General features: G+C 43.5%; 1 protein-coding gene across 3 annotated transcripts; it reads left to right on the forward strand.

The window, feature by feature from the left end:
• The first annotated feature begins 19,205 nt into the window (after positions 1-19,205).
• C14H19orf12 (chromosome 14 C19orf12 homolog) lies at positions 19,206-27,943 on the forward strand. 3 transcript variants are annotated; one of them, XM_058034393.1, is made up of 4 exons: positions 19,206-19,315; positions 21,309-21,416; positions 25,597-25,773; positions 26,876-27,943. In XM_058034393.1, the coding sequence occupies exons 2-4, from the start codon at positions 21,398-21,400 to the stop codon at positions 27,136-27,138; spliced, it is 459 nt and encodes a 152-aa protein (XP_057890376.1). In that variant the 5' UTR covers positions 19,206-19,315; positions 21,309-21,397; the 3' UTR covers positions 27,139-27,943. The 3 variants fall into 3 exon arrangements, with proteins under 3 accessions (XP_057890376.1, XP_057890377.1, XP_057890375.1); XM_058034394.1 differs by lacking the exon at positions 19,206-19,315 and adding an exon at positions 19,486-19,715 and having other exon boundaries at positions 21,283-21,416; XM_058034392.1 differs by lacking the exon at positions 19,206-19,315 and adding an exon at positions 19,486-19,715.

Consider the following 27,943-nt stretch of genomic DNA (forward strand, 5'->3'; position numbering starts at 1 on the left):
AGACAGCCCTTTCACTGCCAGGATTTCATGTACACAGTGTGAGGAACACCAGCACCTGTGGAAGGAACAGGTCATAATTTGGGTCTGTGTTGTTACAAATGAAAGGTAAGTGCAGAATTTAGGGAACAGAAGTAAAGGAGAGCTGATTTTCAAGCCTGAAAATGTGACTGATCACCAGCTCTATATCATTCTTTGTGCCAAAAGTATTTGTCTAGCAGCATTAAGCATCTGCTTGCCTGTTTCACACAGATGCTGTAAGTAGAATTTGACCTTTTGTTCAGCAAGTGTTTGAATATTTAACGTGAAAATATGAAGTTATCAGAAAGGCTGACTTTTGGGAAGACTGTTCAATTTTTATACAGCCCAAGTTGTTAAAGTACTTTGGAGCATGAACAACTTCAGAGCAGAACAAAGCAGCCAGTGCTAATGTGTAGAAACTCCAGAAGTAAATAACAGCTGTTCAAGAAGACTTCTATTAAATATGTATTAATTAACTTGAAGTGCATCACTTAAATATGTGAAGAGATTATCTTGTGTTAATTTACATTAAAACACACAGCACTTGTTAGCCTCATTACACCACCCTAAGTATATCCTAAGCTATCACCTCATCTTACACTGAGCATTTTGTTGGGTGTTGATTGCTTTCGATTTGCCCTTTTCAAATGTCAGATAGTGGCCTCCATTTCTTGTTGGATCTCTTCTTTCTCTCAGGTTTTGCTCTTGCACAGTAGCTGTTCTTACTTGTGCCTGTTCTGTGCTGAGCAGAAAGAAAAATAACAATAGGTTGTGAAAATATAATAGTAATTGCCCACCCAGACTTTTCAGGTGGGTCCTGCTCTTAACCTATGAACCAGCAGAGAATGTAAGTGTCCATTTGTATAGGAAAATTGTTTTATTTGAAGATTCAGTATCACCTTTGGACCAAGAAAGATAAATAGTGAAATGGAGTCTTTTTAGTGAACTTATAGATTAATAAAAGGCAGTGTTAATAATAGTGGTCTAAATCAATGTGTCAGTTTTCATAAACTCTCATTCCATCCATAAAACAAGTATTTAGGTGGACATAAGTAAAAACCCATCTTCCTATTTTGGTGCTGAAAATATATAAACTTACAAGATTTTGTTTAGTGCCATTTTAGCAGCAGATCCAGCTGCTGGGCTGTTCCTTGATCCATTATTTTGATTCCACAGACTCCCTGATAACAAGTTGGAGTCCAGTTCTTGTTTCTCACACCTATCCCAGCACACTCCTCACTAGGGGGAGACTGAGGAATGTGAGAACTCACAGGCAGGCCCTGGCACAGCAGGAAGGGCAAAAGAAACCAAAATATTTGGCTTGAGCAGAACCTTGAAGTCCTGGGAAAGTTGCTCCATTGCATGGCTCTCCTGGGAGAAGTGAGTGGGGTTGTTTGCTCTACTTTCAGGCTGTTTGCAGCCTCTTCAGTTAAGACTCTGGATTTGCACCTAGGCTGTGTTTCCAAGATTCTCTTTGCTGTGTTGGTGCGTAGGGTGACTTTTTTTCCTAAGTGAAAGCTGGATTTGCAAAGTAATTATGGCAATATGGGACGTGCTACCTATAGAGAAACCCAGGCTTGGAATTCATACCCCTTTGGTTCAAGAGCAGATTTAGATTCATGTATCTTCAAAAAAAAAACCTTTAAAGATTACTTGAATTAAACCTTCACTGTGCCCTGACATCCAGGCAGTGTTTGCTGTGCTGAGGAAGTTGAGTTTAGGAATAGAACTGACTGTGGCTTTTTTCTTGTGCATTTACAGTGCTTATCTCTGTGACCTGAAGGATGTATTTTTCAGAAAGGGTGGAGAACAGGGCTGAAATACTGTTTCTGTGGGCTGAAATGCCATGGTGTGTGTAGTAGAACTGACCACCCCTGCACTGAAGATGTTTTTCCTAATATCCAACCTAAACCTCCCCTGGTGCAGCCAAACTAAAAGGCCAGGTGGTCTCCAATGAAATCTTGAGAGTAGTAGATGCCTTTACACCCTATTCTTTAAAAACACAGAAAATTAAAGGTGGAAAAAAAGTCTTTCTGCAATGCCATCAGGAAAGCTTTCACATGAGGTGAAAGGGTTGCAATTCACAACATAATCTGGTTCTTTGCTTACAGTTGGAAGCTTTAGAAGTAGTGGAGCTAAGGAGAGCCTAAGATGTTTCTTGTTAAACACTTAAGGATAGGAAAAGATGTGTGAGGGTAATTATCTTGATTAAAAAAATTGATCATCTTAAATAGGTATTTTTCAAGGTGCTAAAAAGGGATTTTGCTGATTTGGGCTGAAACTGCTACTCTCTATGTTTAACTCCTCTTTTTCCTGTCACTCAAATTTTTGTTGTTTCATGAAGTAAATTCAGTGTCAGCCAGTAAATGTTAGTATTTTATAACTTCTTTTTTAAAAGGATAACACTCCTTTAAAAATGAGTGATGAATGAATGAGGGACATTCATGAATGAGACAGAGATGCTCTTTGATGCATGGATTACTGGATGTTTTGTATATTAAAATGCAATTTCTCCCTCTGTCCTACCACCTGTGCAAAGGGAGGTGGAATATTCAGTGTAGAGAGTAGGAGCTGCTGAATTGATGGGTATTTAGGACCTTTTTATTACTCAGTGAACAACATTAATTGTAAAAAAAAAAATATATGTCTAAATTTGGCAAATCTGATATGAAATCAAGTGTTCAGGATAGTAGTTGAACTCAGAATTGTTTGACTTTGTGCCTGGTCACTGTGTTAGATGTGCCATGTCACATTGCTTCAGAAAGAGGCCACAAAACGGATCATTAAAATCATGTTTCATACAAATGTAGGAGGAATCCTAAATTCAGCAGTTAACAAAAATGAAAAGGAAGGCAGCACAATAAGGGCAAGAAAAGATGCTTAAGTTTCCCACAGTTCCTGCTTCATTGTTTATTCCAGCTTCCTGTTTTTCTCAGTCTGCTTCTCAAGCCTTTCTTGTGCATATACACAGATTATAGTATGCACAAGAATAAGCTGAAGGCAGAAACTGACTTAATGAAGACATTCTTGTGAGAGAGAAAAGATTTTGTTGTCCACAGATGCGCAAAGAAAAAGAGAAAAGCAGCTGCCCTTAGAAATGGAGTAAAAGTAGAGCTGAGTGCCACGTCATGGTGCTGTACTCAAAATCTGGTGTGTTCAGAGTCTTTGAGAGCTTCTGTGCTGTTGTGCAGGGATGGAACCAAGAGGTGGAACACAAAGCTTTTGTAAGTCTCGTGTCTTAGATACTGTCCTGAGCAGGGCTGACTCTCTGCCAGATTTCAGATGGCAAATAAGGATAAAAGGAAATAGCTTTCATAACTCTGGTATGGGTGACACTGTTACTATTCAGTTTTGTGTCAAAAACTTCTCTTTCCTTAAGACCAAGCTATTGAGAGAGTTATGTGCTGTCATTCTCTTCAGAGGAGGGTTGTGAAAGGCAGAGGTCCTCAGCTCACTACTTCCCATCTCTGTGGGAAATTAGTTTGTCTTTTCTGAAACCTTTAAGGGCAAGGACAGTATAAATGTGGTGAAAAAAGTTGTGTGGCAAGTGGGGTGGGGAGGTGAGTTGAAGTGGAGCTGAGATACAGCAATTAAGTGAAGGCTTCTGGTCACTTGGCCTGCAGAGTTAAGGAGCTGGGGATGCTGGTTAGCAACAATTATTGAATTTAAGGAATATCTGCACTACACCCACAAGGCTGTGAGCACTGGCATCTGGGTGAATTGGGCTGGTTTCTTCTACTCCTTGTGTTATTTGTTTATCAGCTGAAGCATTTATGAGAGCAAATGCAGCTGGTGGCATTTGGGCTGTGGAAATTATAGTTTGTAATATTCTTCTAACAGTAATTTGAGAGTTTAAAGGATTCTATAACTAATATTTCAGTCATGCACTGAAAACCTTCAAGTTTTAGGAATTTTTTTTTTGCACTACCTTTATCAAATAGCCAAAAGTTCTATAGAATTCCTCTGAATCACTAACCATGGCTGCAGCAGCACACCTGGTGAAATAGATCAGTGGTCCAGCCTGCTTTGACAACTCCTATGTAACCGAATATAGGAGAAAGAGAAGAGAAAATTTGTAGGGCTGGTAGTGGCTTGTATTTTTCAATAATTTATCAAGATTCGAGAGCACAGATTTCCTTTGGGAAATATTAGTTCTAAGGTTTACAAAGTGCCTCAGTTGTAAATACCCATAAAAATGACAATTTGGTAGGTCATATTTATTCTTAAGCGGGTCAAAGGACATTAGCGTATTCCTACTGCATAAATCTGTCAAGTACAGAATTTCTTTATGCTCCCAAATCACAAAAGCACCTCTTACAGTCAAGGAGAAAGCATCACATTATTGCCAATCAAGGACAACAAGCAAGAATATTGATCTCTACCCAATAACTTTTGCCCTGCTCACTAAGTTTTTATTACTGAAACTGGACACATCAAGGGATTGGATTTAATATATACATATAGTGCTGATTTATTACCGAGGAGAAATATGGTCTGGCCTTACTTCTGGCTCAGTATTTTAAGACTTATTTTATTCCTTACATGGAAGCTTTTTCTACAGACAAAGTGTAAAATTTCCAGCTAGCCCTGGGTGTGCACAAATCTTCAGCTCACAGAGGTACATTGACTTATAGGTGTACAAGCATCCTGCCTTTGGTGGCCTTACAGTCATGAGTCTTGATTTTAGAGGTTTATGTATGTGAAAGTCTGTACAGGGGGATTGTTACTTCAGAGAGACATCACTAAAGATGACCTTGGGGAGAGAGGAGGGGAGGTTGAAGGGCACAAAAGGTCTGGGTGCTGCTTGCTGAGCCTGGTGTTGGCTTTCTGCTCATCTGTGGAGCTGTGCATGTAAAACCCTTTGTACAGGGGCTGTTTAGCAGTATTAGAATGAAGCCGAGGGCCAGCATCATGCATCTTGGTCTCCTGTTGGTAAAACTTCATATTTTGTGGTCATTTTTGGTTGATCACTACAGAGGATTTGGCTTGCTCCACAAATACAGCATCTTTGAGCTCTGTCCACAGTGATAGCCATGGCTTAAAGCAGAGGTAGGATCAATCAGCTGCTTTTTAGAAGGGAAGTGCATCTACAAAACTGAAAAGAGAGTTCTTCTCCACAGAATTCCAGAACAGTGTCCATTGGAAAGAGCACCTAGTCTGACCCACCAGCTCAAAGCACATCCACTGAGTGTTTGCTCCACTGAACAGGTTGCTCAGGATCTTGTCAAGTTTTGAATGCAAGGATGGTGTTTCCACAACCTCTTTGGGTAATTCAGTATTTCAGTGGTCAAGGATAAGGTACTGAGTTAAAAGTACAGGCCATGTGAGTCAGCAGGACCAGATATCTGTTTATTTTGCATCCTAGAGAGCAGCCAGCTCCCTGTGTAATTATAAGCTCTGCTGACTTTTTACCTGTCTAGGCAAAAGATATGAGTTTTGATTGCTCTTTGGCCTTTCAAGAGCTGGTCAGCCCTTTCACAGAATAAATGCATGCAGAAGTAGCTGATGGATTTGCTGCTCATGTTCATAATGCTGTGGAGAGAGCTGGAGAGGCTATACCCCACTCTCCATCATTTCCTGACAGGGCAGGCAGAGGGACACATGCTGAATTTCTCCAGACATTTTGTCAAGAGGTTATGTGCCAGGATTATGTGTTTGTCAGGATTTCTAGATGTCAAGTAATCCCAGCACAGGAGCAAATCCTCCCATGCTTGTAGAGCAAACCTGACACTCCCTGGGAGTGCCCTGCACGTGGTGTGCACACTGCCACTGCATCTGATGTGGCTGGGGGTCCTGTGCCTGTGCCCTCCTGTGGATTTCCACAAGCACAGCAAATTGGATGTGACCCAGACATTTTGGATTAACTCTGAGTGTTCAGACCATCTGTGCAGCACATGTACCACTGGGCTGGTGGTGCTCTGAGGGTTGGACACAGTGCTTCTACCACACAGCTCCTGGGGGTGCATTTCAGTGTAAGAAGGTTCAGAACAGGATCATAGCACAGTCACCAATCGTGCTTTTTACTGGAAACCCCTCAGAAGAATTCTGCCATAGGAAGAAGCTGATTTTTTAGGACTTGTTACAGGTAATTGTATAGTCAGCCTTACCCTGCCTTCAGGGTGCTTTCCTATGGCACAGATTTCAGAAAGATCTGAAAAGTAGTAACTTTTGATTTTGCATCTGTGTGTCTTAACTAGAACACAATTTCTTCACCAATGGGAATTCAAACCAGCAAGGAAAACAAAAAATGTGGAGTTGAGATGAAAATATGACCCAGGGTATGCATTGTCTACTTCAAGTGTCAGGTGGAAATGCTGAGTTCTGCCAGCTGCCTCTAAAATCACCTCTCAGAATGAAGCCTAGAATGAGAAAGTGACAATGACTTCCATGTCACCTTTTCAGGTAAATACAGAAAGCTGTAGTTGCCAGAGCAGTGATGAATCATGGTTTTCTTCCATCCAAAGAGCCTTGGGCTTTTTCCTCATTCAAACATTTAACTTACTTGCAAGGCTGACAGAAAAGCAGTAGATTTTTTTTTCCAAATATCCATTTGCCTTTCCATTTATCTACTTTGATCTAAAATATAGAACCTGATAGATGCCCTAGGTAAATCAAACATTTTCCGTCTGCCAAAACGGTTTTGCAAATGCTTATTTCATGCCATTACCATTTTTCTGTTTCTAGCAGTAAATCAAAAAGTATCAGCCATTCATCCACTTTAAAAGTAATGCCTTTCCTTAGCATAATTACACATACCCAGTGGAGATCTGTGTGCACAGTAAATCTATTCCTTTAAAAGGTTTTGCCTTAAGTACCACAGTGACATAAATTGGTGAAGCACAAATTTATTTATTTAAAAGGTTTGTTCTTTTAACTGATGGAGTAACTGTTACACATCCATTGTTTGGGTTGGGTGGGGAGGGCTTTTATTAATGTATCAGATTTAATTTTGCAGCAGATGTTTATGTAGAAAGGTCTCAGTCCTTACAGGACTTGCAGCAATTGATATGCATGTGTAATTTATTCTCATTACAGGTTTATTCTTAACTGCTGTTCAGGGGGTCTTCAGTGTATCTCTAGTAGCTCCTTGAGAATTAAATAGTTTAATGAATGTAATGAGCAAGCCTGGAAGAAGTACATGTAAAGCAGAATATGGATTTGGGTATTACCTCCCCAAATTTGTAAGTAATGTAAGTACAGTATTAAAAGGGGAGTGAGAAATTGCCAAAAATAAAAGTCTTCAGGTAATAAATGCTCCGGATGGTATTTTGGCAAAGCAAAGATTAAAAAATTGATCTTTTCATTGTTCCCATGTAAACTTGCTCATCTTTGTAAGTCATGCTTGTAGCTCTCAGGGGTGTCAAACCTAAAGCAGACAAGCCCAGCTGGTGGAAGCCTGGGAGTGAAATGATGAATTTTTTAGCAGATCTGAGTTTATTTTTAGGCTTTATAGAATTATGTTTCATTTCCCTGTGAGTGAAATTGTAGGAAGTAGCTTAGAAGAAAAACAAATTAAGAAACTGCACCAGAACAGCAAAAAATAGCAAAACACTGGACCCTAACTACAGTTGAGCACAACATATCCTGATTGCATTTGAAATTGTGGCTACAGTTTAGTCCTGCAAATATTTACACACATGTTCAGTTTAATGCATATGAGAATTCTTGAAGCAAGCAGTAAGTCTGAAGAGACAGCAGACTGCAGGTTAGGTTATCACATGGGGAAATGAACAAATTTCTAGTGGGAATATATTTCTGTAGATATATTTTCCTTGGTGCTGAATGTGGGATTGTAATTCCAGGTGTCTGGATTTTGTTAGGTTATGCAGTAAAAGAAGTGTAGAAACATTTTGGTAGAGAGGAGAGTTCATAGGAAGGTTCTGCATCTGGAATCTTGTTTGGTTAGTGAAGATAATTTCATTAACACAATCAGCATATTCAACCCTATGATTTCACACTATCCATTTTTGCTGGCATTACAGAATTGTCAACTCTTTCCTACAGATAAAAAAGAAAAACTGCATTAGTATCCAAGGCAGGTGTGGGAAAATGCCTTGGACCTGGGATGAGGAAAAGCATATGATAGTTACACATCTAGCAAGGGCTGGTTTTTGCAGGAAGTTTATCACATGCAGCTATACATCCCATGTCCATTAAGGGTCACTCTTTTGAGATTTCAAGTGAACTTGGCTTTTTGGGGTCTTTACTAGTACATGGAATAGATCAGATGTTGCCAGCCCTCCTTTTTTCTCAGAGTTGGTGGTGGTGCTGCCATGGGGTTTTGCCTGTGATAGAAAGTGGATTAGTAAGTGACAAAGATGCCTCTTTATATCCCATGTCCTAGAATGTGCTCCTGGGAGTGCTGGGCACTGCAGCCTTCCCCACTGAAACAGCCTCCCCTCTGTTCTGCAGTTGGGAACCAAAGGAGCCACCTTAAAGGGTGAGAGAGTACCTCAGCCTCCAAACTGGCTCAATCTTTGTCTTCCCATGCTGTTTGCATCGATGCTAATCAATGTTAATTATGGCAGAGGGGCTTGTGATGTACTCATTATAAAAGCCATCCTATTTTTCTGTGCTTGTACAGTCTGTCACACAATAGAGCCCTGATTGGGGTTCCCTAGATGCTACAAATAGCAATACAATTTGTTATAATAATGAATATGTGGTTCATGGTGCAAGACTACCAAGCTTAGTTCATGGAGCTTGGGAGCATCCCTTGATAATTGTGTTTGCTGTTACCACTGACTATGGCATTCTGGATATGTCTTGACAGTTGAGGTCTCAGCAATAAACCAGTTAAGTTTTTGTTACTGTTTTAATAGGTGCTTCTTCTTAAATTTGCATTTGAACCTGTGGGTTTTGGTGTAGATACATGCTTAGAGTTAGCTGTGCTTAAAAGCTCTTCTAATTCAGCCTCCTCATTGTGCTGGGTCATGATCCCACCACCCCTCCATGCCTGCACTGGGAGCTGAAGGATGGGGGGCCAGGGTTTCTCTCCTGGGCTCAAGGTGCAAGAATAGGAAGGTGCTTTGTCCCAGGTGCTGAGCAGCTGCTGGGTGTGTTTGTAACCAGGGTGCCCAGATTCTGCAGGGGCTGGAAGCCCAGAGCTGGGAGCTGATGCTTTCCTTCCTCCCAAAGCTGCAGCCTCCTCCTCTGTTACTAAGAGCTGACACCCAAGAGGTGCAGTCTCCTATGATGAATTTGGTTCAGTCCTACTGTTACCCTCACTGGAAATCTCAGCACCATTGTTTATATTAATTAATTTCTATAAATAACTATGTTAATAATTATTTAGTATAAGTAACTGTAAATTTTTTATATATTAATTTGTATAAATAACTCACTCTGCACTACCTTTGTGGGTTTTGGTGACTTATATAGACTCTTTTTTTCTTTCTTTTCAGAGAAAATTTTCCACAGTGTTATTGCTTGTTACCTGGTTTGTTATGGATATTGGTTCCAGTCTCATTTTTTCAATTGCCACCAGACTGCATGCTTGAATTTTAGTTACTTATATGCAGTTTAGGTGCAGATTATCTGCCTGACTCTAGTTTTGTGCTAGAGTGCTGACCAAGCCTGTGTACAAAAATGTTTTAAATTGTTTAGATGTTACATTACCTCTATTGAGTGTGTATGTTGTTTTAAGAGGAATTCAAGTCAGTGGAGAGCTGCTTTTGTGTTTGTAATTAATTTAAAATATTTATTATAGCAGCTAGATTTTTTCCCTGCTAATGGTGCTTTACTGAAATTTCATGATCTACAGCACACCCTAGTGATATCTGGAAATCATGAAGTTACACCCAGTCAATTTTATTTCCTTTGTGGTGAAGCACATCCTATGGCTCCAGTAAGCAATGTGCAGGAAAGTAAATACCTAAATGCCTTTGTATCCAAAATAGGAAGTGGTTTTATAAAGCAAAAAAACAGCCTTAGAAACTGAGACTACAGGCTAGTCCTCTGTGAAAAGAACATCTGTATAATGAGTTCATCTGGCTTGCAATCTGTAATGTTTGACATGTTTAACAACATGGGGAAAAGCAGCCCAAGGTCATGTGAGAAGAGTGAGGAATATCTCTTGGCTTCCCATTTAGACTGGAGAGAGCAACTAGATATAAATAAAAGCATTGTGGAGGAAACCTGCAGGCAGATTTCATAGGTCAGAAGCATGATGATCATTTACTCTTGTAGCCAGAACATTAAAAATTGTGCTGTGTATTAAATTCCTCCTTTTGCAGGATGTTAGGTCATTTGGTTTTTCAGGTGGTGGTACCTGTATTGAGTTTTGAGTGGCCATCAGGCTCCGTATGATCCTGCAGAGCTGTGTGCACCTTTCTAACTTTTTAGGTTATTGTCCACTCGGTTTTTCCTGGATTTCTATATTTCAGTCATTTATTTTCTTCTGATTTGTCTAAACACAGAGACTGTCAAGGGTTCTGAATTGGCTACTGTACCCCACGATGGGGTGAGAAGAGAAAGCAGGTTTTGAGAAGGAATCTGACAAAGAAGTGTAATTAAGTAGTCCAAAAGGAAGGCAGATATTTATCAGAAGTGAAATCAAATAGCTGATGTGTGGATGACACTGAAAGAAAGTGAAAGCAGTATGAGCTGCAGCTTGGAAGATCTGATCCCATATCTCTGTTTCATGTACAGAGCATTCCTTGTCTACGTCAGGCAAAGCTGAATATGGGGTCCTGCTTTCTGGTTCTCTCATGCATGAGAAATCTGTAATACTTTAGGGAGAGAAAGGTTTCTTCTCAGACCTCTGCATTTCACTCTTGTCAGGTAATCCAAACAATAATGGAAATTAGTATTTTGTTTTATGTAAATAAAAACAAAAAGTTTGCAATAATTTATGGTATTTATTTAAATGACATGCAAATTACTTTGTGAAACTTAGGGGGGAAAGCAGCACAACTGAAACAGCACAATTGTTTCCGAGAACATTCATTTCAAATCCACATACAATATTTCATTCATGCTTAATTATTTCCCCAATGCTAGTCTAAGCATTACTAGTTTCCTTTGTCTTTTTGCTTTTGCATGCAGCATGATTAGCAAAACTGCTTGTGCTCTACCAACTCCTGCACATATGGGGTTTAGCCTCATTGTTCAAGGGGTGGAGCAACAAGCAGTAGGAACACTCATGCTGCCAAATTTGGCACACGTGAGCCCTTCAAAGTATACAGATAGCACCAGTTTCATTTAAATCCCTGTCTATATTTTGCATTGCTACCATAATGGCAGCTCCATTGTCTGGGTGTATTATTTGAAGCAGCTTTTCTCCCATTGTTTGTGCACTGTAATCCTGGAGGTTTCTGTAGTCGTCGGGAGCAGCTTACGTGAAAGAAATCCTTTAGCTTGCAGTGAACCTGCTGGCAAAGGAACAGGCCATGACTAAAGCATGAGACCTGTGATCTCTCTGAAGAAAATCTCTTCAGTAGATTGCATAATTTCTTGTTTTCATGAGACCCTGTTCTCAGGTTTGGACTCAGTATTTCCTTTTGTCACCTCTGAGGCATGATGGGAGTATCAGCTGAAAGAAAAAGAGCAATGATGCTGACTGTGGATGTGTACCCTACCAACACTTTATACACATCTCAAATACTAGCAAAGAGACCCTGCTCCTGTTTGTCAGAAATTTAGGACAGTTGTTTATTCTAACTACAGCAAAGTCTTGGCCTTTTATTCTTTCATGATATTGACTGAATTGGCACATCCTGCTGAGAGTCTTTCCAACAGACTTTGAGAACTTAATGCTTGTCTGCTTAGGAAAGAATAAAGAATTCCCTGGAACTTATTGTAGAGAAAGAGCTGCCCAGTTCTTTCCCTTTCTAGCCTGGGCAGTGCCCTCTCCTCCAGTGGTGCTTGCCTCTCCTGACTGTGTATGCGCACACTGTTGTCCATAAAGCCATTCAGCATTAGTTGTTCTTTACAAATTATGCCCTTTACTGGTTTTGCATGCACATAATTTTACTCCTGACACAGTCATTTGTGACATTTTTAAAGCAGTGGCTCCCAAGATTAGGGCTGCAGAAAGCCAGCAAAAGGTCCCTTTGTAATTTGCAAAGTTTCCAGTTAATTTTGTTTCCAAAGGCTAGCTCATGTTAGAGGGCAATATAAATGTTATATAAACAATGCCTTACTCTTCATTTAGATCAGTTCTTCAGAGAACCCTGCTGCAGCCACACAGGCATTATGGGATCCCAAAGGGTGACACCTTTGTGCTTGCATGTGACACTCAGGGATGACCCAGGAGACAGCACTGAAATCTGCTAAACTGTGAGTCTGAAAATCCCATTTTATATTTGAGCATTTGCAGTGACTTCTGGAAGCTTCAAATCTGGTCCATCATTGTAAAGAGTAATTCAAATTCACATTTTCTTCTTTTTGCCTCCAACTTACCATGATAAAAGAAAACCAGGTAATGTATTCTGTACAAGCTGGCCTCTTTCACTCTACTGCTCAGCCCCTGCAGCTTCCCCTCCTGCCTGCCACATTATCAGAACTCAAACCCAGGAATGCTGGAGCATGATTCTGTGTTTCTTTGGAAAACTGGGGCTCTCATTCAACACCTCTGGAATGGGTGTAAGGTTGGAAGTGAAGTCAGCCAAGGACTCTTGGCTCTGCTGGGACTGAAATCAGCTTTTTTGGGCTTACACCATATGTTCAAAGTAATGTGTGTTGGGGGCCAGAAATACACTCATTACTGTTCTCAGGCTCCAGAAGCACCAGTGCACATCTCACCCCACTGAATAGTACCAAGCATGGAAATGTATTGCTGATGTTATTCCAGACACCTGCAAATGTCATCCATCCTTGATACTCAAGTGTTTTGTTCCTTAACTGAATGTACAATAGGCATTTTAGATGTGATTTTGATGTTTGTCTACTTTATGTATGTCCTTTAATTAGAGTTTTGACAAAACCTCAGGTGCACTGTTTTAGACACTCCTACAGCAAAAGAGTGGCTGTAGGAGATGGGGATTTTTTTTAGCTCCTCTCTGGGAATCTTTGTAGCTCTCCTCTGGTATTTTGTGTTGCTATTTTTTAACCAGCTTTTTATTTCCACATCAGTGTTCGTCCATGCTATAACCTACAAACATATAAGCTAATTTCAGGACACTGACTTTTACATTCAGATTGCTGTAGCTTTTTTCTGAAAAGGTCACAAAATGACTATGCCAGTAAACACAATTAGTGAATTAGGTTGCTGAGGAAGTAAAAACCAGCATAAATGACTACTGTAAAAGAGGCTAAAAGAGCAGGAGACAGGTTATTCCATTTGCAGGTAAGAGCCTAAAGTGCCTTTAACAACTTGCTTGGGTAATGCTAGCTAGCAATGTGTGCTCTGTTCTGAAGCACCAGCCTATATTTTTGGATCATCTTTCAAGACTGAGATGATATAAGGCAATTAATAGTGTTTTGTGACCTTCTGCACCAGTAGTCCATCTTTTTGGCATTGAAACTGATTTTGCCCAACTTGGCATTTTATCACCTAGGAGTACATAGGGAGATCAAAGAGACACCTTTTACAGCAGCAGTGGAATGATTTACTTCTGTCACACTGTTCTTCAAATTCACCATTTCTTACAAGCTGATGAGGCAAACCTCTTCTTTGCTTAATATCACATAAGGTACATTGAAAGGCTGTGAAGAGGCAGATGTTCTATAGCTTCACTTCATATGCAAAAACCTGTTATTTTTTATTTGCATTCAATTAGAAGTCAGACCCCAATGAATATCTAGTGTAGGAAATGGGGAAAAGATTTGCCATCAAGCATATGCTTTGCTGGTAGTGGATCTCAGTAACCTGCTATTGTGCCCTCCTGCAGTGATTTGGTCATTTCTGCTGTATTATTTACACCTTCCAGCTCAGGGGTAAAGACTGTTAATAGGTGACAACTGGAGTTATGTTTCTGCTTTTAGAAATGTTGCCTTTTCTCATTCCTTTTAAAAAGCCATTCTGCAGTTGCAAATTTCCCTTAGTAAGTAGCTCTGTTTAAGGATTTAAATGCTGTAGCATTACTTCCACATTAATTTTGTTTTTTGATGGTTTTGCCTTGTTTGATCCTGTGAAGGCTCACCGTTCTCCTGGCAATCCTGAGTATAATATGAGGAGCTCAGAAGTTATAAAACTGTTGTGTTGTCAAGAAAAGAAGGTTCCAATGTTTGCTGTAATATGAAGCAGAAGTGGCAGACTCTTCCAGAACAGCTGCTGTGATTGCTGTGACCCTGTAAGAGCACACATACCAGGGTATTGCAGTACCTAGGGAGAGATGGAAGCTCTCTGGAGCTCGAGACATCAGAGGCAAGGATAAGCAAAGCAGCTTTTCATCACTGCAGCACAGAGTTTTCCAGCCTTTGGGGGAAACAACAGGGATCTCATACCCTCCCAAACTGGGGTGTGATTAGAAACTTGCTTTGTTACGTCCTCCGTCCCCTTTCTTCTCTGTGGCCCACTCCCACCACATGTTCTGAAGAACACATGACATTTCTTCCTTTTTCCTCTTTTCTCTTTGCTTTGATCTAACATTAAATTAAACCATCCTCACCCATATCCAAGCAATGCATTGACACTAAAGGAAAACCTTGAGAGTATTTTTAGGTGCTTTGCAAACTTAGACAAACAGATCACTATTACTTCATGCATGCCTCAAGTTTGGAATGGTTCTTTGTCCTGCCATTGTGATGATAAATATTTCAAGACTTTAAGGGAAAAAAAAAGTGCAACTAGATGAAATGATGAAACTAATTCTGTCATGTACAGTTGCCTAATCCTTATGTTTTCTCTGGGATTCTCTAGCATGGAAATAAATGTAGAGAAACAACCTTTTTTCTGTGCAACATGATTCTCATCTTTGGAAAAGAATATGTCAGGGTTTCCTGTGAAGGTAATAGGTGTTTCAGATAATTGGGTCAGGTGTCTCTGGACAGCTTCTCCAGACTGAGCCTGCTTCCTATGAGCATTTTCCCAAGATGGACTAAAGGACAGGGTGCAAGCCAGAATGAATCATTGTTTTGGTAGCAACAGCCTCTCTGCAGCTGAAACCATTCGTGGTGCCCCTTGGCCCATCTCTTAGTATGTCAAAAGCTGTGCAAACACGAGGCTGAGGACACAATGAAAAGGGCTTGCAGTCATTTTGGGTTCTGCTGCATGTTAGGGAAGCCCTTGACAGAAATCTGCCAAGAGGCTCTTCAAACCAGAATGCCAGTGCACCACTGCTGTGGTTGATTTCTGATGGCTGCTTCTGACACATAAGGAGGATTTTTGGGTTAAAGGGTGGCTTTTATCTTGATTTTTAAAAGCATGGAGATCCTAGTAACCTGAAGAGGGAAAAGATATAAAACATCCTGATACAGGAAATGAAACAGTGAATCAATGCTGATAAAAGGGATGGGGGAAGAGCAATGACATCCAGTATTTATTAAAAGCCCAGTTCACTGCAGTGAATAGGGAATCACAGAATGGGTCAGGTTGGAAGGGAACACAGTGGCCCACCTCCCTGCTGCAGGGCCATCCCAGAGCACATGGCACAGAGCTGGGTCCAGGATTGTTGTGGAATGTCCCCAGTGAGGGAGACCCCACACCCTCCGTGGGCAAGCCTGTTCAGTGCTCGGTCACTGCACAGGAAAGTTCTTCCTGGTCAGTTCCTGTCTGTTTCTCTTTTTCCATTGCTGAGAGCATAGTCCGTGCTCTGACACCTCCCTTTGGACACTGACAGGGATGAGGTCACTCCTCTAGACTGAGCAGGCCCGATTCCCTCAGCCTTTCCTTCTAAGAGAGATGTTCCAGTTCCTAAATAGAGAATACAGTGAGATTATCGACAGGATCGCATGTGCAGCAGAACTGCCTTGAGCTGCTCTCACTCCACAGCTCCTATAATTAAAAAGCACACGAACGTCTGTCCCGGAGCAAAGCTGTCCCTGCATGTGCTCAGGAGGCCCTTCCCGAGGGGCAGAGCTGCGGCTTGCCCGGATCCGTGAGAGGAGCTGCGGGCTCTGCCGAGCTGCGGCTGCCGCCAGATGGAGCCGCCGGGCAGCGGGACCGGGGCACGGAGAGCGCGAACCAGCGGCGGGATCCAGCCCGAGCCCGCCGAGCGAGAGCTGGGCTGGCACACGGGCATCGGTGAGTGCTCACCCAGGGGAGGAAGAGACTGACTCCATCGGATCCTGGCTGGGAACGGCGGACACAATCGTACCTTAACCCAGAGGATGCAAGAACCAGACTCCCGTTAACCAGATTCCTGTAAAGAACCAGATTCCCATTAACCAGATTTCCTCAAAGAACCAGATTCCCATTAACCAGATTTCCTCAAAGAACCAGATTCCTGGTAACCAGATTGCCGTTAACCAGATTCCCTCAGTAACCAGATTCCCATAAAGAACAAGGTTCCTGTTAACCAGATTCCCATGAAGAACCAGATTCCCGTTAACCAGATTCCCTCAAATAACCAAATTCTCTCAGATTGCAGGGTCCCAGTTGCTGGCAGCTTTAGTTTTGGAGAACTCCAGCAAGGTTTGCAAATTTCTCGCCTGGCACTCCACTGTCTACCAGGGCAGGTAGCTGCAAACAGAGGCCATTTTTCATGGGAAAAAGAAGGCATTTCTTCAGGGTCTGGGTATCAGCACAGATGTGGTGTTTGGGGCTCTAAGGATGTGCAGGGTCCTACTTGCTGGCAGCTTTCAGTTTCGGAGAAATCCAGCAAAGAAATTGGAGAAATCCAAGCAAATTTCTTGCTTGGCACCACACGGTCTGCCAGTGTAAGTGGCTGCAAACAGGTAATTTTCCATGGTAAAAAGAAGTCATTTCCCCAAGGTTAACCAGATTCCTGTAAAGAACCGGATTTCCTCAAATAAGCAGATTCCCTCAAAGAACCAGATTCCTGCTGACTGCAGATGAGTCAGCGATTGCATAAGGCTGTAGTACGATTACAACAGCATGTACAGCATTAAAAGTTACATAGCTACATAGTTATCTTACATCTTGGTTTTAGTCATTTCCATCATACTAAAAGCCAGACCTAGTAAATACCCACTGATGTAGCCCTAATGACCTGTGTGCATTTTTAACTGGAGTAGTGAAGTAATGATTCCGTTTGGCATAGTGATAAAAATTCCCTCCTTTGAGGGTTGGCAGACTTCATTGCTTTTAATTTTCCCCCTTGGAAAGTTGCTTGCAGCTGGAATTTGGGGTGTAACTTTTTAAAATGTACGTGGCATTTAGGTTCTTTGCTCATTTTAGGAATTACATTTGTGTTTTACGTCCAAATCATAAAAATCAAGAGCATCAGTAGACCTGTAACATTTTGAGTTGTTACACAGAGAGTTATTTTATGTGATCATATAAAGCATGGGGAGGTTAAGAAGTCCCCAGTGAAGCTGCAGGAAAGGGACAAAAATTGTGAGTTATATTTCTCCTTCATTTTCTCATGCTGCTGATTTCTGAATAAGGAACTGAGGGGAGATGGTTTATCTTAAATCAGAAATGAAATCATAATGAAGGCTTAGTTTACAAAGCCAAAAACCTCTGTTATTAAACCATTCTTGAGGAAATGGCAGCATTTTTAACATTTAGCAGTAACTTTTCCAAGACTGTACTGGTATTAGGAGCCAGTGTGGTATTTCAGGAGCCTTATGTGACACAGCTGTTTTCATGCTCGTTTGATTGCTCCTGGTGCTCTATCAGACTGGCACACTGCATTTTACTGAGCTGGTGGCTGAGATAAACCTGGATGACAAGCATGCAAAAACATTCTGAAACTAAATTCTCAGAGTAGGGCCGGGCAGAGTTCTGTGGCAGGCAGCCCCTTTCCTCCTCCTTTATCTCAGCTCAGATGGGACTGTTGTGTTCCACAAGCATGTTCGTACAATCATAGCATCATAGAATGGTTTGGCTTAGAAGGAGACCTTGAGGAACATCTGGAACATCTTGTTCCACCGCCCTGCCAGGGCAGGGACACCTTCCACACTCCCAGACTGCTCCAACCCCATCCAGGCTGGCCTTGGACACTTCCAGGATGGGGCAACCACAATGCCTGTCCTTCCCTATTTCAATGCCTCACCACAACCCAAGAATTTTTCCTAATGAAAGCAATGAGAGGGAGGTGTCTTTACAAACAAACTGTGGGCCTGCTGGTAGATTAAGCCAGATACTGATACGTGAAAGAAGCAATGAGGGGAACCAAAAATTCCAGAACTCCACTAATTGACACAGACTGCTGCTCACCCAAGACCATGCTAAATTCTGGGACTTACAGAGAAAGAGCAGGATACACACTAGAAGAGGCTCTGTGTTAGGTGATTTGGGAAGTCTGTACCTCTCAAGTACTTCAGCCAGTGGGGACAGAGAGGAGGAAATGGGGCTGAGAAATCAGGATAAAAAGAAGGCTGCATCCTCTAGCAATTTGAGAGACCCCATGGAAAATGCTCCATGGCCTCTCCCTTTATTCAAATAAAGCTACAGAGCTTTACTTACTCTTCTGTCTCCTTTTTGGACATAAGCCTTTGGCACCATGAATTAATTTCCTGGCACTAATCTCTAATCTAAACCTACTCTCCATCAGTGTGAATCCACTCCCGCTTGTCCTGTCACTACATGCTCTACTGAACAGCCTTGCCGTATCTTTCCTCCAAGTTCCCTGGAGGCCCTGGAAGGCCGCAGTGCGGTCACCCCAAAGCTCCTCTTCCCCAGGCTGAACAACCCCAGCTCTCCCAGCCTTCCCTCGCAGGCGGGCGCTCCATCGCTCTGACCGCCCTGCGGCCTGCTCCGGGCCCGGCACGGCGAGTGGTGCCCGCACACAGCCCGTGCCGGCCAGGCCGCGCTCCCAGCCCGGGGCGGGCGGAGGCGGCGGAGCAGGCGGGGAGGGCCCGAGGCCGCGGCGGAGAGCGCGGGAGCTGCTGCCCAGGCCGGGCGTTCCGCGGCCGGCAGAGCTGAGGGCAGGGCAGGGCCGGGCCGGATCCAGCGCTCCGCGGCCGGCAGAGCTGAGGGCAGGGCCGAGCCGGATCCGGCGTTCCGCGGCCGGCAGAGCTGAGGGCAGGGCCGGGCCGGATCCGGCGTTCCGCGGCCGGCAGAGCTCAGGGCAGGGCAGGGCCAGGCCGGGCGCTCCGCGGGCGGCAGAGCTGAGGGTGGGCCGTGCCGGGCACGGGGCTCCGCGGGCGGCAGAGCTGAGGGCAGAGCGGGGGCTCCGCGGCCCGCAGCGCTGAGGGTGGGCCGGGCCGGGCGCTCCGCGGGGCCCCTCCTCCGGCGCCACCGCTATTTCCTGGCCGGCCGGCGGAGAGCCGGGCGCTGCCGGCGCAGGTAGGCGGGGGAGAGAGGGGAGGCGGGAGGGAAGGAAGCAAGCAAGCAAGCAAGGAGTGGCGTGGCGTGGCGGAGCGCGGCGCTGGCTCTGTCCGTGCGGGCCCCGTGCCCCGGGCAGCGCCATCGGCCCGCGGGGTTCGCGGGTGCGGCCGCCGGGGCCGCGCTGCCCGGGGAGGGAACGCCGGGGGAGCCGCCCCAGCGCCTGCGGCCGGGCCCGGAGCTGGACCTGGACCCGGGGCCATGGTTCGGTGCGGCGCTAATGCCCCCAAAGACCTTCAGGCCCCACTGAAGTCCCCTTGCGCTGCACAGAATCCCCGAGTCGTTGTGGTGGGAAGGGAGCTCTGAGATCAGCCAGCCCAAGCAGGGCCGCCCCGAGCAGGTGACACAGGAACGCGTCTAGGTGGGTTTTGAATGAGCGTGTCATTCCTCGTTTCTCCAAGTCACATTGCGGCTGGAGCAATGCTTCAGCCACAGTAAACCTGAAACTGACAGGGAAATAAATAAAGAAATAGCTGTAGTGTAATTAAATTTCGGCTATTTCAAAGGATTTATAATTACATTTTATGCTCAGCCTATTTGAGTCATAACATTTTTAATAAATTTTAAAGCATTCAGAACATGTTGATTAATTTTAATGAGATGAAGTTCTATGTTTTTGCAGTGAGTCAGGGAAAACATCTTTAATTTTCAGGCTTTATTCAGATTTTAAAGATACCACTGCTGTGTGCTGTGCTAAGTACCTCTATGGTGTAACAGCTCTGTTATTTGTGTTTCTGAGTGTCAGCTCTTTCCTCTTTCTTAACTGAAAGTCACATTATTGGCTTCAGTATCAGCTGGCTGATGAAAGCAACCTGTAACTTTTTTGAGTACAGCCTTCAAAATGGAGAAACTGGCTAGGAAATGTGGGGAAAGAATAGCTCTTAGTTTATTAATTAGAAGGGCAATGAATGAGGTCTACAAAAATTCAAGGTCAGAAGGAGTTATGGCCATTCTTTCACAGAGGCTTTGTAATTCAGCAGACTAGATAAGCTGGGTATTCTAAGTGCCTAGACAGGTTAGGTGCCAAATTTCCTTTTATCTCAGTGGAATGAGATCATTCCCACTGAATACTTAGCTGCATTTTTAGGCATCTAAGAACCTTGTAAAATCAGCTTCTAGGTCCCTACAAGTAGTTTGCTCATCTAATGAGTGAATTTGTTACCTCTTGTGTTAAATAAACCTATTAAGTGCTTTGATTATATTACATGCTTTGATAAATACACAGGAGGAAAGCAATGTTCTTAAGGCCTCAGTTCTTACAAAAATATATTAAAATGCTCTTTTGTGCATTTCAGTTGAATTCAGGTTGTCTAGCAAATACAAGAGTTTCTTACCATCTCCTCATATAATTGAAACTAAAAGAAATCTGAGTAAATATATAGTCAGTAACATACTATTACAGTAAATATTTGTAGATATAGTGAATCCTTGTGGTTGGGAAAGAAGAGCACCAAGTGCTGAGGTGAGAATGGCAGTAAGCATATTTTAACTGTTATGCCACCAAGCAGGAGTAAACCCGTTCTTAGCAAAATAAATGAAAATTGTAAATGCAGAGCAGGTTCAAAATGGGTATATTTACTGGCTGCTCATGACAGTCAGTCATGACTTCTATCAGACAGGCCACCTGCTTTGCAGATTCCAAGTGCTAGACCAGGCTGTAAAGGCAGGATTTTCAGAAAGTGATGGTTTAGCAGCCAGGTGCTGCTCGTGCTCACAGGATGTGTGTGGAACAGTGATGAGATTGTCCTCCTTGGCAGATGGACTCAGTGCCTTGAGTCCCTGTCTGTCCACCAGCTCTTATTGAAATTATTGATGGACTTCTGGCCTGTTCAGTCAATCAGGTGATGTTCCTGCACCCTGTTGTTTGTGAAGTTGTGTTATTTAGTCTGTCTCAGTGTCTGAGTACCTTGTGGTTTGATTTTCTCCAGTGCTGTTCTCATATATCTTATGAAAGGTTGCAGTTCATAGAGAGCTGTTGCTGTACAGTTGAGACAGAAGGAATTGTCCCCTCACATTCTTGTCCATCACCATCTGGTGCCCACCATGATGCGGACAGGCACAGGTAAGAGCACTCATCTCTGGATCTTCCCAGTGGTTTGGGATGTGCTGTGTGGGTGGGATTTTGTGCTGTGTACGTGCACGTGGCTGAGATGTTCCCTCAGCTCCCTCCATGAGAAGCTGCAAGGAGCAGTGAGCACAGCTCCCTGGTGGGGCAGGCTGGGTGCTGCTGGGAATGTCTGCTCTGTGGGCATTTGGGAAGAGGCTCATTTTTCTCTCAGTGGGATAATGAGTGCAGGGACAGAAGGGCTTCTGCTTGTCTGAAGTCATCATTTGGTGAAGGGGGAAGTCGGCTGATGAGATGGGAATGTTAGCCTGGGAGCAGCTGAAATGGGGTTCACACCACTGAGTTCACTGGGAACCCTCTTCAATTCTTTGTATTAGCACTTTCAGTGAGTTGGGGATGATTCAAGTTGAGATGTTGTAACATGATCTCTTTGGACAGGGAGAGCAGGAGTATTACTCACTTGGTTCTCCTGAGTGAGCAAGGGAGCATCAAGTGAAGTACAGAATCTAAAACTGGGGATGAGTGTTTGAGGAAACCACAAAGACACAAGGAGAGCAGCCATCAAGCTGCAGTAGAACAAAACCATTGCACAACAGAGCTTGGTTTGTCAGCAATTTCATGTTCTGGAACTCTCTGGTTTGTTTTTTCTTGAGGTGCTGAAGATTCTCAGTACCACATGATGTCAGTAGGAGCTGTGGGGACTCAGCACCTCTGAAAGCTGCACACAGCTTTGTGGATGTTGACATTTCTATCCCTTCATTAGACCAAAGCCGGTGGTTTACAATCCTGGTGTTTCCTGATGTCAGGGTGAATTCAGTAGGGAACAATTAGTTGCTAGAAACAAATTGCACATTAGGTTACTTCTCAGTTACACCACCAGAGTTTGTCAATGTTTTTGGCTATCATGTGATTGTACCTCTAACACACAAAGTGTACAGCTCCTTCTGTGCTGTTCTGGGGTAGGATCCTTGCTCCTTTGTGGCACCAGTGGCATTCTGCAGCATGCCTATCTCCCTCTCCTGCTTGGTTGAGATTCTGATCAGTAACTTTGCAAGATGCAACTTTGTGCTGCACATTCTTGCGGGTGGCTTCTCACAGATGTCACCACTGTGTGAGGTGTTAGAGGTTTGTAGCTGCAGAGCTTTGTAAGCCTTTTGTTTGATTTCCTAAACGAGCTGGCTAGCTGCTGACAGTTATTGAAATTGGTTTTTGGTAGGGCCTGCTTGTCCTAATAGCAGGTTAAACACTTTTGTGGTGCCTCTGTGATGCAACTTGTTAGTGTATTGTCAAAATACCCTTTAATGGCCTGGGGTGTGTGGTGGAATAAATACCTGCTCACTGAAAATTGCCTGATTGATCATCTTGATTCTTAATTGAATTTTTTCAAATAATTCAAAATTCTGTATTCAAAATTCTGTGTGCCAAATGTAGGAATCTGGGATTACTTTACATGTTAGGACATGGATTATGTTTCAGTGCCTCCCACTAGTGCTCTGTATGTACAGTTAAAAGAAAAGTCCTTTTATGTGCTGTACCTCAGGTACTGTGTTCACTAGTGTTCTCTGCAGGACTTAAGTTATAGTGAATATGACAAGGGATCATAGAAATACTTGTAAGATTTTGGAGAAAATGAGTTGTCCTTGTGAAGTCATTGAGAGTTTTGAGCGTGATGCTCACATCCAGAATTAAGCAGGACCCACTCTGCTATGCCAAGGACCTTGTTCAGTCAAGCCAAAAAAGCCCAAATAAATGTTAATTTTGTGAGGGAAAATTGCCTGTTGGAGAGTTGTGATGGGACTGAAATGATCAGTAATTTAGTATGGGAAACCTACTTTCAGTTTCTGGAGTGCCAGTAAGTTTCCACTTTATAATTGAGGGTGATGGATGAGTTCCAAATTTGCCTTGCCACAAATTCATAGACCATAGGCAGCAGTGTGATGACCACTTGCCTTATGGCCTGGCTATTTTTTAACTTTAGATCAACTGCTCTTTAAGATAGTTATTAAGGAGTGTTTTATTTATCCAGAGAAATGAAGGGTAGCTGGTCACCTTTGCCATGTCACTGTGGGGACACCTTGCAGTGTTGCCCTGTGGGGATGGCAGTGCAGTGACTTTGGGCAGCAGCTTCAACCCTGATGGAACCTGGTGCTTCAGCTGTGGGCATGTCTGCTCACAAAGCATCATTGCACATCTGGTACAATCAGATTGCTTTAGGAAATTGTAGCACTCCCTCAGTGTGAGGGGGCAAAGCTGATTTTCTTAGCATCAGGGAGAGCCCTGGGTTCTCAACTCTCCAAGGTGTGTTGTCCCAGCTGTGCTGCAGAGCCTTCATCCTGGAGGGCTTTGTGTGAGACATGGACTGAATTTAGCCCAGAGAGGAGATGCAAATTGTTTTCAGCACTTTGGGTTAGTCTGGGACATGGCACAGAGGTGAAGCACAAGCACAAATCAGTGTCTGAGAGGAGGGAGTGAATCCTGCAGCACTTCAGCCTGCTGGGGGCTGCTGTGAATGGCACTCTGAGTGGAAAGGTGCTCACCTTTGGTTAGAAGGGTGAAAACAAACATTTAATTGTCTCATTTTCCATCATTTCCAGGCCTGGCAGTGGCTGCTGTTCCAGTAGTGTATTTTGGGGATTTTGCCCACTTTGTTAGGACAGACAGAGCAGCCATTTGTTCATTCCTTGGAGCTGGAGCCCTATGGAATGAGATAATCTGTAACTCTGGGGGCAGAGTGTGTGTCTCTGCTGTCACTGCCCAGCACACTCTGCCACTCTGAGCCACTGCTGGGTCAGCAGCCTGCCAAGAACCCAAAAGCAGCAGTGGTGAAATGATGAACTTGGATGTTTCCTTGAGGCTGGCACAAAGTTGAATGAAGCAGTGAGAGAATTCAAGTGTTTGATGAATTTCCTGCTGTGCCTCTTTGCAGCTATGGAGCACATGTGGTCCCTTCCCAAAAGCCAGACCTTTCTTCAGGGTCAGCAGTGCCTGGATCCTGCAGTGCCATGGATGATTTGCACTCAGCCATTTTAGTGCAGAAGAAAGCTTTCTCTGTTGCAGCAGCTGTTTTTTAATATGAAAAATAATATGATACCACTGTACATTGACTTTGCACTGAGGAGATGTGTTCAGGGAAGACTCTGAAACAGGTTGGCCTGGGCTGAGAAAGTATTGCACACACACTGGGATAAGAAGTCTTCTAGTTTCTGAAAAAAACCCAAATGTTCATCTGTTCTGTAGTGCTGACATTACATGTACAAGGAGAAATCTGTAACTTGTGTAGATATGATTTTATTTTTAATCCCACAGGATGCATTTTTGTTTACTTTTAATTATTCCTGGAAGCCCTTTCCTCAGCTGGTGTGCAGAGTGGGAAGGATTTCTGTAGTGAGCAGCAGCAGGGAGTGACTGAGGGGGAGAAGTTCTGGTCTCAGAGTGCTTGTTCTCAGGGACAGGTCTCTGTCCCTTGCTGAGGACATGGGACAGCATTTCACAAGCTGGGGCCCTGTGTCTCTGCCTGCTCCTTTGTGAGACTCTGCTGGCATCTGTGCTCTGAGTCCTGACTGCCTTCTCCATCCAGCTCTGCCTTTCTGCTGGCCTGGCTCCAGAGCAGCTGAGCACTTCATGTCCCAGCACCAGGTCTGTCCTCCACCACTTCTCAGGCACTTCTTGGTTGCTACAGACAGTCTCCTGCCTTCAGAAATCAGCATGCAAGTGTTTAAACATGTAACCAAACAGGGAGAAGAACTGATATGTGAAAGTAAATGATGGATTTGTGGGAAAAATTAGGACAATGAGAAGATACCTGACAGATGAGTCAATTATAATCTGCTAGTTGTGGTAGAGTGAAGCTTTGTCTTTTCCCAGAGCTGTGTGTGATGCTGAACACACATGGGAATTGCTCAGGCCAGCAGCAATGTACTGAAGAATTTGATTCTGGAGAATCTCTCAATTTCTTATAAACCCATTTTTTTTCTGGTCGAACATGAGATCTTGTTGCATTTTCGGTAACCTTCAGCACGTGCTGCACGGGTTGCTTTTCTGAGAATCAATAGAGAAAGCAATTAGTATTTCCTGTGTTTGTCTTTGACCTAGGGGCTTATCTTCCTCCAAGTTCATCTAGCAGCCAGGTTTAGTCTCAGCTGCAGTGACCAGCAGGTAACACCAACGTCTCTTGCAGGGTTTGGGGACGCCGGGATGCCGCTGCGCGTCGATGATGTGATGGCGCTGCTCAGCCACGTTGCCACGGTGAAGGGCATGAAAGCTGCAGTGGCCAACTCTGGCCGGGGAGCCATGCTCACTGGGGCATCTGCCTTTGTGGGGGGCATGCTGGGAGGCCCTCCTGGAATTGCTGTGGGTGAGTGGGCTTCTCTTAGGAACAAGAGGGTGGTTAAACCTTAGGCATCAATGTCCTAGTGGCTTTTGCATTAAGTGCCCCTAAATCAGTTATTGATGTTCCCATAAAACTCCTTTGAAGATGAATTCAGCCATCGGAGGCTTTCAAGTATTTCTGTGCTATTATGGGAGAAATTGCTAACTGAGTAAAAGCTGCAAATTCAGAGCTTTTGTCTAATGAAAAGCTGCATCCCTGTGAGTGCACAGATGACTTTTTAGGAGCAGTCTCTGGTGATGGCAGTTTTGGTGGCAGGGTCAGTTCTGCCACCTCTCCATTGGGAGGGTTCTCTCTCTCCCTGTCTCTGTCCTTCCTGCCTTCATTCCATCTGTCTATCCATCCCAGGCTGTGTGTGCTTTGGGCAGTGCTGCCCTGTGGATTGCTGTGCTGCACTCACAATGCTGCAGGAGGGGAGCCCTGCAGGGCTGCTGGGCTGCTTTCTCAGCAGCCACAGGCATCATCCATCCCTCTGCAGTTATCCTGATAGCCTGGGACCTTCCACTTACCCCAGCATGTCTTGTCCACACGGTAGATGAAAGGCTGGATGTGTCTGGTGGGCCTGGTCTCTGAGCACCTTGCAGGGGTGGGTTTCAGGTGTGTGGGACACTGCAGTGTGTGACTCTTAAAGACCCAGAAAGCTCTGACCACTCTGGGAGTATCTGGTAAGAGACTCTGACACTGCTGAGGAGTTGTTGCTCTGGTGTTTTCCTTGGGCAGGGTTTTATTGTGCACTAGAGCTTACCCCAGGAGAGTGTCCCAGGGAGTGCCTTGGTTCTGGTTTCTAAGCTTGTTTCTAACAATTATAAGTTTCTTTCACTTACAAGTTTCTAACACTTATACTAGTGTTGATTGTATAAAGGGTTTCTTTATGGTTGCTGTGGATGTAAAGAGCTTTTAAAATCCTTTTTGATGCTTTGAAAACTGTGTATAAACCTGGTTATAGCAGACACAGATAACTTTATCTTGATTTCTAATCGTGGTGAGAGCATTGTCGGTGAAGGCTGAGGATGGAATTGCAGGCTTTCACATTAACTGCTAAAGACTGATGATTCATTCTGTTTCCTAGGAGGAGCACTGGGTGGATTGCTTGGATGGATGACTTCTGGACAGTTCAAGTCAGTCCCTCAGGTTTTAATGGAATTGCCTGCTGCTGAGAAGCAGAAGCTCTGTGCCGAAGCCATGGCTGTTGTCAAGAACTTAGACTGGACTGATGCTGCTCAGCTGATTGCTCTTGTAATGTCAAATTCTGCTCTCACAGAAAAGGTATTAGGAGTGCTGACCACTTACCTTGCCCATGAGTTAAAAGCACAAATAACATATGCAGAATAATCCTCTCCAGAGCAGGATTTTTATGCTGGAATGTATTTTACTCCCATAGCTGTGAATCTTCAACAATTGCTAGTTATCAGTACTTATTATAAATATATGCTGATCTAAGTTTGGGATGTTAGGTTTTGGTGTTTGGAGGTTTTTAAATTTTTATCATTACTGTTATAATTTCTGATTTGTATGGATTTGTAAGGATAGTATTGGATTAGTGCATTATCTTGACACAGACTTGCTATGTAATTTTGGATTGCTCTGCACCAGGACTAATTCAATTTGCTGAAGGGAATCATGCTGCTCTTAGGCTAATGTGTCACTTGTGAAAATTTTCAAAGTCATTCTGTTTTATTTAGGAGACTTGATTCTGTTTAAGTGCTTTAATTTTTTTTTCCCTGTGAATGACACACAAGGTGCCAAAGTAGCTGGGGCACTGAAGAATTTTACCTGTTCTTTGTTTCAGCCCTGCAAAGGAAAGTTTTATAAGGAAGTACATTACTGTGAATTCAAAAGACTCAGTCCATATTTTGTCACGTTTTTATTGTAATTCTTGAGTTATCCTTTATGTAAGAAACGAAATAAATACTTAAACAAGATTTCAAGTAACATGAAAACAATCTGTGAACACTTTCCATTCAGTTTTCGCCACGCTCCTGTGCCCTGGAATGGGAGGGTGGGAGGTTAAGAAAATGGGGAGCTGAATCTGCCAGTTTTGTATGAGCCCCAGGATGAAGGTTGTTGTTTGAGCATTGGTTTCTGGACTGAGTCTGTACAGCTGGTCCTCTGTTTTCATTAAAATCTTAATAAGAAA

Source organism: Melospiza georgiana, chromosome 14 (genome assembly GCF_028018845.1).
Source record: "Melospiza georgiana isolate bMelGeo1 chromosome 14, bMelGeo1.pri, whole genome shotgun sequence".
NCBI classification, from domain to species: Eukaryota; Metazoa; Chordata; class Aves; order Passeriformes; family Passerellidae; genus Melospiza; species Melospiza georgiana.